The sequence below is a fragment of the Lasioglossum baleicum genome, chromosome 8 (genome assembly GCF_051020765.1).
Source record: "Lasioglossum baleicum chromosome 8, iyLasBale1, whole genome shotgun sequence".
NCBI classification, from domain to species: Eukaryota; Metazoa; Arthropoda; class Insecta; order Hymenoptera; family Halictidae; genus Lasioglossum; species Lasioglossum baleicum.
The window spans coordinates 12,937,941-12,959,587 of NC_134936.1; the positions used below are offsets into that span (position 1 = coordinate 12,937,941).

General features: G+C 41.0%; 3 protein-coding genes across 4 annotated transcripts; 2 read left to right on the plus strand and 1 right to left on the minus strand.

Annotated features, from left to right (window-relative positions):
* Positions 1–324: 324 nt before the first annotated feature.
* Positions 325–2,471, plus strand: Mlc-c (Myosin light chain cytoplasmic). Of its 2 annotated transcripts, XM_076429107.1 has the most exons (4): positions 325–729; positions 810–837; positions 1,473–1,778; positions 1,869–2,471. In XM_076429107.1, exons 1-4 carry the CDS (start codon positions 607–609, stop codon positions 1,973–1,975), a joined length of 564 nt encoding a protein of 187 aa, XP_076285222.1. In that variant the 5' UTR covers positions 325–606; the 3' UTR covers positions 1,976–2,471. The 2 variants fall into 2 exon arrangements, with proteins under 2 accessions (XP_076285222.1, XP_076285223.1); XM_076429108.1 differs by lacking the exons at positions 325–729; positions 810–837 and adding an exon at positions 1,147–1,357.
* Positions 2,472–4,722: 2,251 nt separating this feature from the next.
* Oda (Ornithine decarboxylase antizyme) lies at positions 4,723–7,775 on the plus strand. The gene is given in 5 exon segments (XM_076429109.1): positions 4,723–4,817; positions 4,819–4,920; positions 5,634–5,883; positions 5,977–6,132; positions 6,258–7,775. Coding segments are annotated over 4 exon segments (549 nt in total). The 5' UTR covers positions 4,723–4,736; the 3' UTR covers positions 6,093–6,132; positions 6,258–7,775.
* Row (relative of woc) lies at positions 7,309–21,524 on the minus strand. The gene is made up of 21 exons (XM_076428603.1): positions 20,336–21,524; positions 20,130–20,265; positions 19,764–20,045; positions 19,425–19,585; positions 17,949–18,093; positions 17,381–17,739; positions 16,813–17,275; positions 15,820–16,512; positions 15,255–15,718; positions 14,969–15,161; positions 14,693–14,883; positions 12,843–13,003; positions 12,670–12,758; positions 12,545–12,599; positions 12,344–12,473; positions 12,125–12,243; positions 11,977–12,045; positions 11,841–11,901; positions 11,374–11,568; positions 11,077–11,247; positions 7,309–10,988 (listed from the first exon to the last, which is right to left on the minus strand). The coding sequence occupies exons 1-21, from the start codon at positions 20,457–20,459 to the stop codon at positions 8,410–8,412; spliced, it is 6,840 nt and encodes a 2,279-aa protein (XP_076284718.1). The 5' UTR covers positions 20,460–21,524; the 3' UTR covers positions 7,309–8,409.
* Between the last annotated feature and the right edge of the window lie 123 nt (positions 21,525–21,647).

Here is a 21,647-nt window from a genome sequence, read left to right on the forward strand (position 1 = left end):
TAGTACTAGCCGTGCTGAAGGTAAAAATGGCAACACCGCGGGAGTCCGGTTGTCATATATATATATTAATATACCTAACCCAACCCACTCAACCCGCGGACCTAAGGACTGAGCGTAAAGTAGGTTTATTGATGAGAGGGGGCGTGCCGCGAGCGGGGAGGGATTTAACTGCGGCCATCTTGAGTGGGACCACACTGTGGTGCGCTCTATAGGCGCCTTTAAATACTAGTGTAGCGTCTGTACTACATTTTTAGCATGGAACAGAACCTTCCACAATACACACTGGCATTTTTACAAATTAATGTGTATCAACGCGCAGAAAACACAAGGCCACGACGATTCACCAACTTTACCGCACGTGTACTGGCACAAAATAGTTCTGGCGTACCGCGACCGCGTATATTCTACCAGAGAGGATATGAGAGTGCTCACGCCCGGGTTTTCGTTGCCACCGGTTTAGTGCTGCCCCCTCTAAAAACCTGAAAAACCTTAGCCTGGACACCAACGAGATACTATAGCTTGGTGGCGAGGGACGGAAACGTAAGGGCACGTAAGGGGCAGCATCTGGCAACCCTGCTCACGAGTCACGACTCACTGACTCACGTTATGACACTGATATATATACATACATCGATACGTACCTATATACATATATACATACACATTATTCAGAGTAGAAGGATAGATCGTCGTACTTGTTTTAGTACGTGTTTGATAGCAATCAGGATGGTAAGTTTTCATTTGCACCTGGTTCTTGTGGTTAACACGATGTTAGACAATTGTAAAACGTAGTTGAATTTCGTTTACAGGCATCATACTCGGAGGATCAACTTGCAGGTAAGTGAACGCAAATCGGTTCTTGAGGAGCAAAGATCAAGGAGGGGCGGACAGTTTTTTCTCAGTGTTTAATTCAGGTCAAGAATATCGTTACCTTATTAGACCCACACCCTGGTGTCACCAACTTGCGTGTCGGTCATTACCTTTTATGGTTAGGTACTTGAAGAAATAGTTGCTGAAAAGAAGAAAGGATCACAGAAAGCGAATAGCATCGTTATCGCTACGTCAGTTTATCCGATCGTACACCTTCGCGTCGGATTTATAAATGATTCTTGAATTCTCTGTGCCAAGTACGTAAATATTTCGCGGTTTTAAATCGTAACAAACGTCAGTCGATGTTTATTTGTCGTCTACATATGTACACACATACGTGAGGAGAATCCTTCGAGTGTTCTCCTATTACTTTCAACAATCTGCTATTGTTCCTCTACAATTTTCTTAAACGCAAACGTTCTAAAGTACAAGATGTACGGTTGTAGTTACCAAGAACTTACTAATAGAATGATGTCATCCATGGAGGGTAAATATCGCTGTACTTTCTGATTCGATGGAAACCTTCGTGCGTAATGTGTACTCTCGAGTCGACTCGATCATTCACCAATGACAGCTAACAAGAATTGCTTTTTCTGTTGTAGAATTTCAGGAGGCGTTCCAGCTTTTCGATAGCCGAGGAGATGGAAAGATTCACGTGGCACAAATTGGCGATGCTTTGCGAGCTCTTGGACAAAATCCAACTGAATCGGATGTGAAAAAGTTTACTCATCAGCATAAGCCAGATGAACGTATCAGTTTCGAAGTCTTTCTACCTATCTACCAGGCTATAAGCAAATCTCGAACATCTGACACAGCCGACGACTTCATAGAAGGGCTACGTCATTTCGACAAAGATGGAAACGGCTTTATATCCTCTGCCGAATTGAGACATCTACTGACGACGTTGGGTATGTAAGAGAAACAATATAACAGGAGAGATCTCGTGATTGTACAAACAAATGAAGTCTATCAATATTAACGTCTGTACTTTGTTTTAGGGGAAAAGCTCAGCGACGAAGAAGTTGAAACTTTATTGGCTGGCCACGAAGATTCACAGGGTAACATTAATTACGAAGATTTTGTTCGTCAAGTGATGTGCGGTTAAATGTTTATCTTTCTATAAAGTAATACCTTGTTCATTGCTTTACCAAGAACTTTGTTAATTCCAACAGTTTCTTTTTTTATACTTTCACATTGCACTTTGTCGATCGTTCAAACATTTTGTACAAAAAAATGTGATTGCCGACATTTTCGATACAAATTACGATGTACTAAGACGTAAACATTTGTTTGTAATCGGTGAATGTTTACAATTCGAAAAGTTATTCAATATGGAGAAATTGAGGTGAAATTGGAATAATGAAAAGGTTGCGGTTGGTTTCATGAACTGTGCAATTGATGCAAACATTCCATACGCTGTCTTGTCAATTCCGTTCGCATTTTTTTTATATATGTACTCGATCGGCATACGAATTATTCGATTAAAAACGTATGGCCAGGTTGTAGATGCAATCATACTGTTTTCTGTTCAAACAATTAACGTTGTTCTAGATTATTAAAAACTGTAATGCATCGAATGAAATAAAATTTTATAAAATTGATCTTTGATGTTTGAAGTGCATTTTTTTTCGAAACATATGAAAACGAGTGAAACTAAATATTTACATGTATGATCATTCTTCACATTTGAATGGGGGCTCATGATTCCTATTTTAATTCAATAATAATTTATATTTGTCGTCATTTGACAATTACGTATTTTCCAATTTTCGTAGACAAATTTTAATTTTAATGAAATAAAATCTTATTTTTACCACGTTTTTATTAGCTCGCTTTCTTTTTAATGGAAACAGCCTTTGTAGATCCAAAACAAATAAAAATTGTACAAAATTCTATCGAAGTTTATATTCTTTCATAAGCCATGAATGCATAAAGATCTGCAAAATAAAGGAGTTTCAAACAATGCATATATTTAATCCATTCGAGTGTAATCGAACGGGATTGTATCGAATCGAATTGAGTCGAAGTTCGAATCGAATCGAGTCTGGTCGAAACGGACCACTTGGCATTCGACATGCGGCGAAATTCAGTACCGTTTCGTACAGTCGAGTAAGGCAGTCGCTTGCGTGTTAGTGACATTCTTCGATAATTCTTATCGTGCAACAATCGTTCGTCCAGCGAACATTTCGTCTTCAGAAAACAGTGGACTTTACGGCCGCAAGATTTTACGAAGAAAGAAGTATGAATATTAACTCCAGTCTACCATTAAGTAATTGTGAAAGTAGTAAAAAGGGCTTCATAATGCCAAGTCTAATATCCAGCAATTGGTAAGTGCTCTGCGACTACTGCGCCATTTTTATCTTGACTTTGTTACCGCCATCTTGCACAATATTTATTAGAACACGTACAGTTTCTTCGAATTTTTCACAAATTAGAAGATTATGCGATCGATGATACGGGTATTCGTGTTGATTTCGGAAATAATTTATTTTTCCTAGCGTATCGTTAATTTTTTTCGAATAATTCACACAATCAGGGGTGTCAACGAATGACACATTATTCCAATAGAATTGTATTCTTCAGTTCTGAAAATAAATAGAGAAAGTAATTCCATAGATTTCCAGCTAATTTTGGCAGGACATACATATGTATATATACTATTGTTTTTTATCATTTGAATAATACGTTGAATAAAACTGATAAAAAGATAACGCGCAAGGAGAGAAATGCGACAAAGGTGAGGTAGACGGGGACGTAGTGATTTCCCATCGGTAGATTTCAGATTTCGGGTATGCGTGTGTGTATATTGCCGTTAGATTGCCACGTGAATAATGAATACATGAATCCCTGCAGCGTAGAATCTGATGCTGCACGTATACACGCACGCATACACATGCGCGAGCTCTCGCAGGACACACGCACACATACAATCTATGTTACTGTGTGTGGAATCTCCGTCAGCTGTTCCGTCATGTGTATTGCGCGTGGACACACGCTTCTATACGATCTAACAAAAATATCTCAGTCGCGTTGAAATTTGACAATAAAAATATAAAAATATATTTAAAAAATATAAAATGTAAAATATCAATTTCTTTCTACACAATATTTGTTTTTGACCAAGTACTGTACATATACAACGCATGCATACGTGCACACGTACGTACTCTATACGTACGCAATATATTCAGACATTACAAAAGGAACGACAAACGCAATACAAATCAAACATGTTTCCATTTACAAACACGTGTAATCTTATCTGGAGCAGTAATCAACTGATCAGAAAAATTCCATTGTTGCTAGACGCCGAGATACAGACGTTAAATCCACGAGTGTAGATAAAATTTATGGCCGTGTGTTTGCATCCGACTTGTTTTTAAACGAAGTTCGATGTTGCTTCGCGAAAATGGTTTCTGTTCATATACATATGCATACGTGCTGTATAACAGACAATAGCAGGCTAGTAGAACACAACGTGCATAGAAGATTCTCGTCATAATATAATGATATTAGACGGCGAAAGGTTAACAAGAGAAGATATGTAGTTTCGTAACGTCTTTTTATTGATTGTAAAACATGTATTGGAAGCTGATGGACATTGTTTAATATCAAACGGAATTTCGATAACGACAAGTTCGAACATGGAATGTTATTGTTTTTTTTTTCGATGAATACATATAGGTAGCTATCGGTCGTTTTCTTTTTTTTTATCGAGCCAATAATAACACAATTGGTAGGAGTTCATTTTGTACAGAGTTTGCCGTACATCGTACTTACCGTTTGCGGTTGAACACCGCAATTGATTTTTCGAGGCTGAAATTGATCGTTTATTGGTTGTTTGCAGTGAAATGTCTAGTAAGTGTATGGAAGAGAGTTTAGAAGAAGGTTGTACCTTGCAACAACACTACTGTATAACGCTGGGTGTAGGGCCTCTGTGGTGGTCCTGATGTGCCCCATGCCGCATTGTCTGTATCCACAGTCAACACAGAGAGCCGCGGCGTGGGGATCAAGCAGAGTCAGCTCTCTGTGAGCTCCCACATTGTACAAGTAAGTATTGTAGGTATGCAATGGCGAACGATCACTTGTCTAATGCTCTCGAGAACGCGAACGTTCGTAACGCGTTCGCAACGACGAGCTCGTGAAGTCATTTGATCCGTTCAAGAACTAAACAGGCAAAGGGTCACCTTAGAAATGTATTGTACAATTTACAAACGAACACGCGAAACCGGCGTATCCTTGAAAAAATTAAATGTGCCCGTAATTACGAAAGCGGTCTAGGTCAAAATCGAAAAAAATAAGTTTATCAGTTATTTCACACATCACATTATTTTAAACCACGTGAATTCAATGTAATTTTTACGATATCGTCGAAAATGAATACGATAGTGCTTGTTTGACTTGAGCAATTTTAATTCGAAAATCAAGACATTTCTTTCAACCCAGATCATTTTCATTCTGTGCAATCTTTTTTACATCGTGCACACCAAATTGAACCTGTTTTCTCATGCAACAGTTGAGATTTTTACATTTTAGTATTTTTAATTTTATTTGATAATATCAAAACTGTCTTGAATAATGGTACGGCAATTTTTACTGGCGCCTCGAGGTCACCATTCGAGTACAAAGGGTTAATATTATGAAATATATTACTTAGACCAGTTTCATAATTATCGACACAAATGTTTCCTGTTGACAATTGCTTTCGACAGTACGGACTTCTTCGATCTCGTTGTTTTTTTTTTGTTAAATTTTGTTTTTAGGAGGATGAATTGTTGAAAGCCGTGCGAAATAGCGAATCATTGCGTTTGACCTTCACGCTACACTTGACCGAGAGCACATCCGTCGAGTGGGAAACTGTAGTATGGCGTCGTTGTCTTTACATTCGCGTGTCAAGCTGTCTCTTACCAGAGGGTTCGAAAGAAGGTTTCGTGTCTCTTCTGGAATACGCCGAAGAAACATTACGATGCACCAACATCATCGTTTGTCTGCGAAAAGATCGTGCAGATCGAGGTACTTGTCGACTACCGTTATTCCACATCAACGAAACCGTTTATGCCGAACCAAACGTTCTCTCGTCTAAAATGCCTTGTTATCATGACTTAGCAATGCTGGTTCGAACCTTCATGTTTTTGGGCTTCACTGTTCTACCACCCAATCACGCCTTAGTACCACCGGGCAGTGATGCCGGCAATCTGTACATGCTCTATACCATCGAATAATTGACCAGCAGTTATATGGCTTCTCTCTCAAATTTAACGCGTAAGTATAGTTTCGCGAAAGGTTTCGTTTTTATTCGTTCCGTTTCACTAATTCTTTTTTTCATTTCCATCGTTCGAAAAAGAATCTTTTTCCCTCTAATTTTCTTTTTCTTTTTTTCATTGCAGGTATCGGCACACAAATAACAGACCTATAATTTCTGTTTAATGGAACACGTTGATGTAGCATCATCCATCAAAAGATATCCAGCATAATCGGTTTTTCTTTCAATCATATTTCCGATGCCTTAGACACTTTTGCGTTAAATTTAAGAGAAATCCGCGTTCGGAAAATTTGTGCCGTGTTTCATCCGTTTGCTTTAAAGCGACGGTTGCACGGATCCATTTCGGCGACTGAACTTTCCTTTAGGTCAAATTACAACACACGCGCTCGCGCGTATACACGATGCAAAATTCTTACGATTTCTTTTCTCCAACAAGCAAAAAATTAACGACCAAAGAAACTGCGCAGCGAGAAACGGCACAAGTTTTTCGGACGACCTAATGAATGTGTATGTATCATGAGCGCGAAACGAAGAGACACTGTATAAAAATCAGCCGATGCCAATAGTCGGGAATGCGTAAAAACAACGTACCATTAACACAGGCTATCGATCAATGTGTCGTCGAAGATGTCGATTCATTCTCTTAGCAATACAATGTTAATAACACTTTTGGGAGCACGTAAACTGCTGACGAGGCTTCCCACGTGATACAATTTGGCGGTAGCGACGTCAAATATATTCGCACGTGTGTATAAGACAACGAACCGTCAAGTTGTGAAAGAAATTTATTACCGATAAATCTCAATGTTAATTGCAACAAGCTGGGTGTCGTCGTGCTTTATTTTTTATTACTATATACCAACGTATCGTTTGTAAGTATTACTATGAATATCGATAATGTATACCGTATACTTGTAAAACTATGTATGTATAATCAGCGTGAACTTTTGTTTTGAAACTTTGCCTAGATTACCAGTTGTTTTCGCAAACCAGTAATTCTCATTGTCCGTTGAAATATTTACAATAATTTACAATTGCGAAGGAGCTACGTATCGTTTAGTTTTCGTATCGTACACGCGCTAGTAATGGTATAACCGTGCGTCGTTACAGTGATTCTTGGGTAATGTTTTTGTTCACTATTCACTATGCGTATTTAGATGTAAGCGACACCGAAGACGATTGATACAGTGACGAGAGTACATCCGTGGTAATCCCCAATCAATTAACATTGCAGAGTTTTTGCTAATAAATATGTTCTTTAGTGTTGACTTGATAACAGACGATATTAGAAATCATTGCAAAAAACAGAAAAAAAGCAAAATGTAAAAAAAATGATAATAATAATAATACTTAAAAAAAAGAGTTAATAGCTTACTAGAGATATAGATATGTTAAGTACAGAGTGATGGACTATTATGTATTATTGCAAATAGTTTTAAATTTGCCTGAATTTTTCCAACTAAATGACTATTATGTTCGTTTTATTTTCTCAATTAGTATTATATATATACATCTATAAATATATACATATATATATATAATATATTCGTACACTTGACCACGTAAAAGTACATGTATGCTACATATTATCATTCGTACAAAAAAAAAACCGTACGTGCTAAATAAACGTTAAGAAAATGAATTTTCTCGTCATAGATTGTCCTCCTCCCAATTTTCTTATCTTTCTAGTCTATAGTATAGAACGGACACAGAAAGGGAATACATATAATGCTGAATATGTGTATGCAGCGTCTCAGGTACATGTACAGTTTAATTTCCTGCTTTATTGTATTGCATAAAAATACAAATCGATGATCGATGTTAACGCACGAAAATCTCATTGTGTGCAACCGTTGTACAATTAGTACTATACGATTAACCCTTTGAGTCCTATGGATGCCGGAAAAAAGACTGGATACACCGGTGACTCATTTTCCATTTTAAATACACTATTGATGCCAACGAAATACGAAGCCGAAGAACGTAATAACTGATACGCGCGTTTATTGTTTTTCCTCCAATACAATGTAGTAACACTTGTTCAATACTCGCATTATTCCATTATTAATTACGCTGATGCCGAGTAACATTGAACACGTCGCTGTTCTGTGATGCTTTCGTTTTTACAGTAAATCTATTGTAGACAATTTGTTTTAATAACGGCGAAATCATCGATTGGATTCGATCCGATCGGATATACGTTCTATCAGTCGCCTATTTCCCCAATTAATTAATTTGTCGAGTATGACAATACATTCACGTGCATATTCGCCAATTTATCGTGAATTAGTCCTTTTGCCTTCGACGCTCGCCTCTTCGGAAACAGCTTTCGGAACCAAACCTAAACTATCCAACATGCCGGACGGTGCTGCATCCTCGATGGGATAGGCGGATACCTTTTTACATTTGACCAAATGTGTGGCTAACTGGTTTCCATCGGTTGTCGCGTAACCGCAGGCGCACTGCATCCTTTTCTCCAACGGAATATTAATGAGAGGAGAAGGGATAACGAGGCTGGTCATCGGACGTTCATTATGAATTTGCTGTTGATGTTCTTTGAACGCTCGCCAGCAACAAGTTGTGTAACGACACTGTTGACATCGCTGCTCGCCCGGATAATGATCTTGCTCTTCTATATCCTCTTCGCACTCCTGACAAGACAAATGTTCAGCCGTGAGATGGACGTTGACCGTGATCGGCACTGTAACCCACTTCTTGATCTTGTCGTCTTGCGGTAATTCCGTTATCGGACTATCAATTTCGAATCGTCTGTTTGGAGGCCGTTGTTTCGATATCATTATGCCGTTGCTGCCGCTCGTGTATGGGACAACTTTCGAGTTCGACACACAGTCGTGCAACTGTTTCTGATGTACCTTCAACGAGCTCTTCTGATTGAACCAGAGGCAACATCTGGAGCACTTGTTTCCTCGGCCTTGCTCCCTTCGGATAACGTGTCGTTGCATGTGCAGCAGGAACGCGTGAACGCTGGTAACGCTGGGGCTACCTTCGCTCACGAACTGTATCACTTTCAGACAATAAGGACACTGTAAGCCTTCGCCTTTCTCGTGAACTCGATAAAAGTGATCGATAGCATCCTTGTGACTGGAAGTTCGGTAACCACAGCTCTCGCATCGATACGGTATCTCCGAGGGATAATGCATCGACGACATGTGATTGATCAAGAGCCCACTGTTCCCGAACTTTTGTTCGCAAATCGCGCAAACAACCATGTCGCTGTCCGAATGACCAAAGTTACTATGCGCTTCCGTGATATGGGTAACCATTTGATGCTGAGAAGAGAAGGCTGTACAACAGTATATGCAGACAGGTAATTCGGAATGTCCAGGCACTTGAGGCGGAACGTGAATGATCATATGTTCCATCACGTCCGTGTTAGTACGCATCGTTGTCGAACACAAGAAACATTTCAAATACAACGAGCACTTGTGCTCCTTCAACAGAAGACTCTTGTCACCTTCCATGGTGGCGTAGTAAAACTCTTGTAACGATATCTGATCGGCTTTGTTTTCCTTATCTCTGTCTTTGTTAGTGGTAACTTTCGAGTCGTACATGGCTTTCTTCGCCTCGGGTTCTGGGCTGTTTGCTGACGTTCCGAGCATCGCTACCGCAAGATTTCGTTTACGTCCTTTTTTCGGTCCCGGCTTGGATGCTTGACCGAAAGACGGTATCGTCCCCAATGGTAGTATTGGTTGTTGTGACTGCTGTGATGGCTGATTCATACTGTTACCGCTCGCTACGGTATTCGATTGTACTATAATATCGCATCCGGTTTGATGGTCTTCTTTGCTTGCAATCGGGAGAGGTATCAAAGGTGGTGGACTGACGTTCGAGTAAGTCCAATTGTGGAATGGATTCGCGGCTATCTTAGCCAAACGATCCAACAAACTCTCGCTGAAATCGATCCTAGTTTGTTCCGCGATGTGCGCGATAATGTTGTCAAATGCTCGGGAAGAGGTGGAACCGTATATTTCTCTCCACACTAGTTCATCCAAGAATTGCTGTATCATTTGTCTACTGAGCAAACTCAGAGTATTTTGGAACATTCTTGGAACGATTTTCCGCAAGTATTCCATAATATGGGAATTGCTCATAAGATTTCGAGGATTCTGTTCGGAGAATGCGGATTGCGTGACACAAGTGAAACCCATTTCTTCGAGGGTACTTTTGTCAACGGTAAAGTCTGTCATGATCTTCGAGTCTGTGTGCACCCAATCTTTCAACGGATGTAAAATGTTATTGAACCGTCTTTTGTAGGATCTGTCGCCATCTTGCACCGGATCGCATGCCCGCAATCTCAAGTCCATAGTAGCGTAATCCAACACGCCGAGTACTTCGACTTTCACTTGTCTCAAGTTTCCATCTTGCGAGGTTGTGCCCAAACTGATCACGCCAACTTGTATCACTGAATTTTTACCGCCCATTTTACGAGTTTTATCCCAAACCGCAGCGGTGCATATACTACGTAGATGTGTATAAAAATTTTTGACGTACACATTGGTCACTTTTACCCACGAGACAACATTCTGAACGCTAGTTTGGCAGGCCCAGTGATAAATCAGCTTCAGTAGAACCGTCGGTGTGTAAGGTGCTCCTTGAAAAATCGATCCGGAGAAAACCGATACGTAACGATCGGGACAGCAACTCGAGATCCAAACGTATCCGCCAGAATATGGAAATGTACCTTGATCACTGTACATTCCTAATTTCAATTTGGTCTTTTGATAATTATTGCTATGCTGAGCACAGTATTGTTCCGATTTGACCAAACCTTGTTGTATCAACCATTCTGCAAACTTTGTCGCAGAGAACATAAGCACACTCTTGACTTTGATATCTGAAATGTACAAACGCATTGGCTTTGTTTATACGAAATAATAACTTCAAAAAATGATGAACAATTAAATCTGGATTTAGATAAATACCTAACTCAGACCTTTCTTTTTGAGCTACTTGCGCTGTAATATCTTTCGTGCGAAGATTAGGTCTTGCTACGACGACCAACGAAGGGAACGTCCTGCCGCCATTCATTTTGTTGAACGTTACTTCTCTACCATCTGGGAGATTCTTCTTTGATTCTTCTATTTGCTCGCAAGCTGAATGGAAATTCAATTTCTGGAATTAACTGGCTGATCCTATTCTTATTTTTACTCGATATGGTGTATTCGTTGATAAACGTAAAGGGATAGGGATTAATCCTGTATGAAATTTCGGACTCTCACCTGCGTTTTTATTTCCGACCGATATTCCACCGATGCTAGTGTGCTCAGTCGGTTTGGTCATGGATAATCTCGACGTCGTCGCCGTCCCCGTATTGGCATTTATGGTAGTCACTGTTGACGATACAACCGGTGTAATCTGTTGTTTGCTTACAGTTTTTATTCTGAGATTCGTAACTCCTTGTGGACTTGTAGTAGCTAAAAACGAGACAAAATATTTGTATGCTATGCATGTCATTTGATAGGTCGGAGGGTAAGTTCTGTCGTATTTTAAAGAAAACATTTGAATCAATTTATAAAAATATATGTTTAATATTATAATTTTCATTATTTGTAACAACTTGTTGCCATCTTCCAGATAATTTCTAGATATTTACAAGCAAAATTGCCTGCTTATTCAAAATACGACAGAATTTTCCCTCCAACCTAATAGTTGGTATAGAATAATTTGACCGCTTCGCGTTACTTACTCGGCGTAACCACGTGCGTCGAAGATCCTACTTTTTGTCTTCCGCGGGCAACTACTACAGGCTATACAAAAACAGAGTCACGGAGTAAATTGAAGCAAAAAGCATTAAGCTTAAACGATAAGTTTGAATAACATACTTCCTCTATTATGTCAGGTTGTTGCGGTTGAAGAACCTTGGTTCGACGGCCGGATCGAGTGTATTTGTACTGAGAAAAATTATTAAGCTGTTAGTATATTAATTAGCTTGTACGATATTGAAGAAAACAATGTCAACTATTTTCATACATTTTCTGTTTGAGAATGAGTGATCGTAGGTATAGTTGTCGCTATGGATGTGGACGTAGACGCGGGTGTCGTCGGCGGAGCTGATATCGAAACCGACGGAGCGGTCGTTATAGAAGTGACTATAATTATTAGAATTTGTAATTACCATTTCGACTTTATGGTACAGTGTTTCATCGATAATTCTCCAAAACACGTATAATTTTACAAACATCTTGTTACCTTGAGATTGAGCTACGGATCCAAGGATAACTCCCATTCGTGAATCCACGACCAATTGTATATTGCTCTGAGAGCCATTCGCGTTATTCAATACATTCAGTTTAATGGGTTGTTGATTCTTAGTTTGATTCTGTAAATGCTACCAATGTAGTAATCTATTGATAATAGCGTTGCTTCATTCACACTTTGTATAATACTCACTACACCCACAATAGATTGGGGATTTTTCACCACTGTCGGTGCCGAGTTCGAAGGTCTAATACAGGAAAAGTAACAAATATAAAATTTTCTAAAAGAACAACAACTGCTGCAAACTTCATACTTACAATGTATACTGATAACCATTCACGTTGCCTGCCTGACATACTAATTTACCCCCATGGTCTTTAATCAATTCGTCTAAAGTAGCAGCCACCTAAAAGGTTACAGTAAACAAACTTATTAGAAATACCAACGATGTGTTATACAGTATTAGTTTCAACTGAAATGTGGACCGTACTCTATCGTAATTTTCCTTGAGTTCTAAGCGTAACATCAATTGCGCTTCGCTAAGCGGTTCTTCTGCACATTCCAAGTTTAACGTCATGTGAGACGGTCGGGTATTCGTTACCGAGCGTGTAATTAAACGTGTTTTTGGCATTTTTGTGATGTAGTTAATTTCTCACAAGCATAGAAAAATTCCTAAAATAGACAATGTATTAAAAAGTAACTCACGATTGGATTTCTTACTCCATCTATTTACTTACGTACATCCGAGTTTTCGTACACACTCTTTTACCGTGTTGATCGTACACGCGCGAATAATGTTTGTTTACACTTAAAAAACTAACGAAAAATCTTTGTCAACAACATAAGTTGCCACACCTTCTCGTTTCCCCTTAGCCCTCACCCTCACACAGAACTCTTTGGATTTAATTAGTGGGGTTAGTGTAATGCTATGTGTCTCTTGGACACTTGGAGCTAAATAATTATGGCGGCACCGGTAATGCCGTCATAACAAACTACACGAAAGGACTGTGGTCGCCAAGTCGACGATACGCACGCAAGTATGTGAGGGTAGCAAATGCATCACATCAGTCCAATAAAACTCGATAAGAAAAGAACGCTAACAACAATAAAGGTGCAATTGGTGCAATATGTACTGATAAAACTCGAGACCACCCGAGACCAAGACACGGAGTATACAGTATGCCAGAAGCGAAACTATTGTCGGAACTTCTGGTATTCGCGATAACGCGATCCTTACATGTACTTTACACTCTATATTATATATGTATACTCTCTGATACTACACCGGATGATCCATAAATTTTCTAGCTCCAGGTCATTTGAAGGTCATAGTGTAGCACATCATTGAACTCGTCTTGACGTCAGCTACAACACTATGAAGTTAAAAATATATAGTGCCACTTAAAAATCATCGATGACTTTTAAAAGACCTTGAAAACGACAACAATTAGAACATTTTTTTATATCAACATATTTGCCTCCGTTAAACAGTACAACTTTTCTTTTTAACATTTTTTTCTATCTTGAAACCTAACGGAGCTATTTAGGTGTTGTTCGGCTTTAGATAAGTGCCTTGAAGCCAAGACTAAATCATCTACGAGATGACAGTTGTGGGCAAACTGGACTGTTGAGAAGACAGTTGAACGAAACTTCGAGATTATGTCACGAGCGACGCCACGGAGCAGTGTTGCCATTGGTTGCCATAATGAGCTCCAAACGGAGCTCCCGTACTCTCCAACATACCTCTTCCACTATTCCATTCCAGCACCGTGCGCAGGCGCACACTCCACGGTCCCCATCGCGCACGTGCAACGTGTCTCCCATTCGTCCCATTCATTCCCCGTCATCAAAGAAGGGGTACATCATTTCACCGTGACTCCCCTCATATGGCATCACTGCCACGGAGGGACGCATACGAGGGGGGAAGCGAAGGCACGAAAGAAAAGGTGGTGGGAGAAACAGGCAGATCAGGATGATCAGGATTCAGGATCAGGGGCAATCAGGGGTCCCTACGGTCCCTACTGGTCCCTACCGCGCTCCTGCTCCTGATCACTGATCTATCCACTCCCACGTGTGGCGATTTCTTTGTACTTGAAATTAAATTTTACGAACGAGGTCATTGCCCGTACAGTTTTGCATATGTACAATGAACGTAATATAGAGATTTGTTTATTCTTATTGTTAGTGCGATAGAAGGATTGAATGGTCCAGTGTATGTAATTGTTCTCGGCTATGGAAAAATGCGTCGGCAGTGAACGGTTGTTTCGCTATGAATTATGAATCGCTGTCGGTTTGTTTTTAAAAGATTCAAATTCGTTGGTACAGTTCAGATATTTTAGCCGTGGAAGCTTCTTCGTTCTGTAGCGTTGCCAACGCATTCCGACGGTACCGTTTCATGTTGATAGATGACTGGCCAATGGCGAGCAGAATACGCTGGAAACTGGCGATAAAACGACAAATCTTTGGACACATACGGGTAATATGTTTCGCTGCAAGGCCGCCATTGGTCGTATTTCAAACCCACATAGCACCTGAAATACACATGCAATTATTGTAACTATCATCGTTACCGTTAATGTTATTGTCATTTTTATACAATGTGTATATAATATGTACCAGGGATATTCATATCCTTGTGAATAGCCGCATTTATGATCGGGTTCGCAACAATAATTCCAGCTACCCTGTTCAGAGTTTCCTTCGATTTCACAGGACCAAAAACCAGCTACCTCGTTTCGTTGACAGAGGGTCCCGTTTCTGCAAGGGTGACCGCTTACCGTATAACGTTGGAAAGTCGAAAGTGTCCTTGCTGGCCGAGAACGGTAGTGAAAAAGAAAAACTATTAGTCGACGAGTATAACAAGATAGTTTCCCTTTATATCGCTGTAATCTGCGTTACTTACAATGGAAGTGAAACGGTGAATCGAGTCCAGGTTCGAAACGGTCGTAAGATGACGGTGGTTGGACACCGGGATTACCGACGTTGCTGATGTGATCTGTCTCGTGGCCATTTTCTCGCTCGTGATCGTGCCCATACATTCCGGGCTGAAATTGATTTCTTGTTCGCGGGTCGGAATCGAAAATCGGTCCGGTCCCGTGAGTTCTGTCATCGAATACGATTTGCGGGTTCGGTTGCTCCAACGTGGGAGGAAAGGACGCCGGCGGCAGTTGCCCGCGATCTTTGTTTATTGGTGTGATGTTCGTCTCGTACAGCGGATTTGTTGATAGCCCACAAAACGGTTCAAGATCTTTCCACATATATAATACATGATTGTCGTCGTGGGTATAATCTAAATTTGGTCTTAGGTCTTGTATAGATATATCGCTCAACCAACAATTGTGTTGGGTACCGTCAGTATTGGCCCTCCTATGAACAATATTCGACGATTATTATCGTGTTGTAACTATACGGAGAAGGGGGAGGAAGGTTCTCCCATAATTGTTGATTCAAAAACAGTATGTGCTCACATGTAATTGAACGACATGCACGGTATCGTACCCGTGTTCCTCATCGACGAGCACCTTTGGCGACACTCCGATCTCGTAGGAGTCCGCGCCGACGACACTATCGCGGGGGGCATTAATTTGCACGGCCTGTGATACCGAGCGTAACAAAGTTCGTCCGATTGTGTCGAAACGGATCCCTTTTCGTAGAATGTGGCCAACTCGGAAACCGATGGTACCGACGGGTATGCTCCACAGCCGTAGGAGAAGCTACTTCTTTCGTATAATTCAGCGCCGTCCATGTCGGGCATATTGACAGGATCGATCTCGCCCGATGTCCAATCGCTTAGAAAACAATTCGGATTTGTATGACCGCGATCGCGCTGCTTGACCGTTCCGTATACAAAGACAAAACTTTTACAGAGAAAATCTTGTGACGTTGTGCAGGCAAACTGACATTCTCCCATATTATGCGCTAACGTTGACTTTCTCGTTATGTCCGTCGGTATACCAAATCCGCTTCTCACTCTCGAGAAACATTCTTCCGCGGGTGGACGACTCGTTTCTTCTTTCGAGTAGCAAACCTTTGGATCTTGAATCATTATGTAGACGTCGTAATCCCGATCCGGCTCGAGATCCGTGTAGGAATTGAGATCTTTGTGCGAAAGATCGCTGAGCAGGCAATTGTCGGTGGGATTTGTCGACAGCACATTGTACCTGTATAGATGGAACGAAAAGTAGTAACGATAAAGATGATTATCGAGGTTGTAAAAATTATTTCATAATAGTCCAATTCTTTATGAATAAACCAAAAAAAGTGTAACTCCATCGGATAAACAGTTTCTGAGATAAGAATTCGTAAGTGAGGCCTGAAAAATTGCAAACTTCGAAGGCCTGTAATTTTTAAACAAATTCTAAACCGGTAAAGTCATGACTTAAACCCCCCTTAATTTCACATGGACTATATTTCATTCAGAACAAAATCGTCGCTGGCGTGGCAATATCGTTCGAGCTCACCTGTAAGCGAAACTTCCGCAAGCGTAGGCTGTTTCGGCGAGGCAAAGTTGTTCACATTGCTTCGGATCGCGCGCGAGGCACGACTTTCGTAAAACGTTTCTACCGAGTTTCGAACCTGTTGCGTATGTAATGGAACATCTTTGACCGGTTGGCGTGGCCTCGCGTTCTCCGAAACCATAATCTTTCGAAGACGTAACGATATTAGGCAAGTAGCTATCGTCGTATCCAAATGCGCTGCCGTAATTGTACAATTTCTCCGAGGACTGCTCGTTGTTTCGAGCATAGAAAGAATCGCGTTGCAACGATTTCTCGTCGATCTCGTATGGCGGTGACATCGAAGATTTTACGTTCGAAAATCCATTGTGGACAAAGTCGTGGAACGAATTGCCGCGAACAGGGCCACTTTCCGGATTCCTTTCGTTACCGTACCAATCCGAAGGGACGTTTTGACGAAACCCATAGTCTATGCAGCATAAAAAGTAGTTAGCTTGTTTCGCCTTGTTTTACTGTGTTCGTGACGGATCTCCTTTGTATGTCCTCGTTTGTGTACGAGCATACAAGTACTCACCGCGAAGACCTTCGCGCGGAAATTGTTCGTTGAACCGTGGCGCGTGTTTGTCGAACAAGTCCGGAGTAGATTGTTGACTTGTCGGATACATCGTTTGATAAAGCGAGAAGTCTGTCGGAATCGACTGCTGTCGAAATAGATCGGTGTCCGTGTTGTGTTGTTCGATCTGCGACCATGAATCGGTTGGTCGGTTTCGACGGGGAAAACTGCCGCCGAAAGATTCCTTGAAAGGCATGCAATTTCGATCTCTTTCGTAGTAATCGTACCGGGAATCGATCAAGAAGTCTTTGTTGGCGTTCATGTGAAGGTATGGCGTGGCCGTCAGTTCGCACGTACTCTTTGATCCATTTGTCTCGTGCCTTGAAATTACGGACAAAGTACGTTACAATCTGATATAGATTGTATTATATTTATTTATTTATTATAGATCGTATTATAACGCGAGCTCTAAGGAAAGTGCAGGCGCGGGGAACCTTGACAAGCCTCGTCGTGGGCGGACATGTTCGGAATTGGTGAAAAAGAAATATACTGAACGGCAATAAAAAATGGTAAATGAATGTGCACGTACCTGTAGTTGAAACCTTTACAGTCAAACGTCTTCTCATGTTCGCATGCGCGCTGGCAATCCTGCACGTTTTCACAATCGACGACACGCTCGATAAGCGGTTCCATCGTCTTCTTACCAGGTTGGAGTTTTCGATGACAAGTCACAACTAAATGGCACAATAAACTCGGATCAAGATCGATTCGATATCGATAAAAATAAATCGTCGATTCCCTAGGAGTAATATTTTGATCTGTCGAATCACAGAACGGTAGACCGCGCCATTGGCATCGCTAAACTTACGCGTGAAATCGTTCCCGTCAATTTTCTTCCATGGCAGGGTTGAATTTTCAACGATAGGAAGAAGGACCAGCGAAAGCACAAAAGACCACCACCACCACAACCACCAATACCACGATTTCGTGAACATTTTCATTAAGCCCGGGAACCTATACGGGGAGAATGAAAATGTTGTTTATTTTGTTTATATATATATATTCGGTCTATCCAATTTTTATCGGTTTTCCAATTACGTTCGGTTCTCAGAGACTCGTCCACGTACATGTTCAACGTTTACACATGTACATATATATATATGTACGTACGTAAGTATATATGTATAACGATTAAATACACGCGAAATTCCGACTACGAAAATATTACACGCGCAAACAAGTCGACGAGATGGAAATTGCAAGACACGCAAGAAATAATGGAGAAAATACAGTCGTGTGTGGTTTTATAGAAAAGTGAACGTTTCCGTAGAGATAGTGGGAGGAGTTGTTCGCACGTTGGAGAAGGAACACCTCTTCGTTCGAGTTTTTCGACGAGACAAAGTTATTTTTACGGTTGCAAAGGTTCTTAAATAATTATCTATTCGGCTAGCGCGTACCGATACTGATTTATAGCAAGCAACATCTTCATTTCCATTTTTATTTTCTCCCAAACGCGTACGCGTGCATCTATTGTTTCGTTTCAACCATTCGTCGCGTACACTGTACACTGTGTACCTTCCTCGTACCCTCTCATCGTTGGTCTCCTTATGACACAATGATTCACACGAGAAACCAATGTGCAACAACTTGTAGTATCCTTCGAGATTCGCCACCAAGGACATATAGTACAATTATTTCAACTAGCTCGTCGTTCGTGCGATCACGACGCGTGTACAAAAGATTTTTGTATAATACTTGGGTCGATTGAAAGTTTCGTGGTAATTGTCGACGATAATCGTGTGCTCGTTGGAATTGGTCGAAACGTGTCGATGGTCATGGTGTTGATGGTATAAAAAGAAGAAGAAGAATAAATTAAAACCTCATCCGTCCCTCGTGTTCATTTTACACGGTTTTCTGACTTTTATTTTTTAAATGGGAAACACATAACTGGAAGATCTAAGGTGCAAACGTTAACTCATCAATATGAATAAAAGAAATATCGAAAAATAAAAAATGAAATGAAGGATTGAGGGTTAAAGTGTTCACGAAATTTCTAGAAACTCACCGAGGGGACTGTTCGATGCTTTCTTTTGGTTTTTATTGGCGAGAATGTCATCCAAGACACTACGGTTGTCGTCACCAGAAAGAAAACGTCCGTCGTGATCGATGAATAGATTGTAGATGCCAGCGGGCCCGTGATTCACCTTGCCATAATCATTTTTAACTCTTAAAATTTGAAAAACACATCTTTGCTTGTTACACGGCCGCTTCTTTTGAGGGAGATGTTAATGTCGGAGCGATGTCCAGATCGAAATTGATGCAAGAATCACGATGAAATGAGACGACGAGAAGGAAGAGAATAGAATATAGAACGTAACAAAGTTAGAAACGGTCCAGATATTACCTCGGGATCGAAAAGCTACGAAAGAACGTCGAGGATACAGGTTTTATCGGTTTTCGCGGGGAGCTAGCATCGGCACGATCAGGTGCATCGTCTTCTTTCGTATTTGGCCTTTCAGCGATCTTGGTCGGCAAACTTCCGTAGGAAAGAGCGACGTTACGAATGCACCACAGGGAATTCTGTCGTCTTTTCACGTATACGTCATAATCAGGATCGGTTTTCAGATCGTCGAGGTCCGGTACGCGAGTACTCAATGCACAAGTACCATTACCCTTAACGCCGACGCTGACGAAAAATGGAAAAATTCTTTTAAGAACAATATTAACGAGCAGCAGGGCCGATGCTGTAATTTATTCAAGCTTTTCTTACCCAAACGTGAACGAATTGCAAATACGTTCGCTTCGCGAGCACTGTTCCTCGCATTCCGTTAAATCTGTGACCTCGAGTCGCGAGACGATGTCCGTATCGGATAACTTGGACCCCACGGATATTCTTGCATAACAATCTAACAGAAGAAACGTTATTCTTTTTAGCAGCGCGGATTCCATGGAAGTTATCGGTCTAGTAATTTTTACCATTTCCAGGAATGGCTATGCGATTATCTATCGTCAGGCACTCGGATCGTAAACACTGGCCAAGAATACCGAATAGATGAAATGCGGCTGACAATGAGAAACAAGCACATCTCCGTTCAACCATGTTTTACAGTCTCACTTGTGGTAGTCGGATTAATTGAATCGACTTTCTCCGATCGTGAACGGATGATATGATATTGCTGATTATACTATATTGTACTATATCGTGTATGTGTGTGTAGCGCAGATACAAAAATCCCGCGATATCACATAGATTCGCAGTCGCGCGTACTCGTGCGTAGCATGGATACGACACAACGATGTGTGCTACACTTGATATACATATTTCCTATCGTGCTGTGCGTGATCAGCGATCTGAACTTCACCAAAGTTCCCATCTAACTGTCGGCCCAGTCTCGCACACAAAACGTAATAGGAGCTCTCTAAAGTGAACATTACGTTAGAATCGTTTCTCTGTTGTTGGTCTCCTTCTTTCTTGCTCGTAAGCATAAAGGAACTCTCCGAGACATGCACCTGTGCGCCAAGTACATTGTATTATAATACGCAAACGTACACGTACATGTACACGTATACGTATCTGTGCGTAACCGTCGATCGTGTAGCGAGTAACGAGACACAATGCTCCAGCACACCGTGCGCCTTTCTTCTCGCACACACATCCAAATCAAAGTCGTACTTCCGTGACAATACTCTTGTACAAGCACGGCTGGGGTAGCTCGTAACGAAACAGTCTAATCGGCTCGTTCCTCAAGGGTAACGTTTGACGTGTCTGCAACGGAATATAAGGTCTACGTAATCAATCGCAATCATAATTGTAAGCGTAATCGTAATCGTGATCGTTGTCCTCAGTCGAGTACACGATTCTATTGTCGTATGTCGCATAACTTTGATCGACTCGCCTTCGCCCGTACTATGCGACTTATTGTGACTCGTGTGGGATCGCGTTTCAGTGTCCTTATTTTGAATCGCTATAGACTGTAGGCCTAAGCAGCAGATTATTACTACGGGAATACTTACGTAACGAGAATGAGATAAGTTAAACAAAGCCGAGACGCGTCACGCTTCCTGAGGCCTGGCCCAAAGACAGGATGATTCATCTTCCGATTATCGTTCCGGACTCGGCTTACAAGCTTCGAATACCTACTGTTACTACCTAATTTTGTTAGCGGGTCTTTGCATCCTGGATCATTTTGATCGGGGGGAAATGCATGTTTACTCCGTCGCTTTCAATTGATGAGGGGTCAATTATTATAATTCTGTCTGGTTGCCTCTGTCGCGTCGGTATGGTATT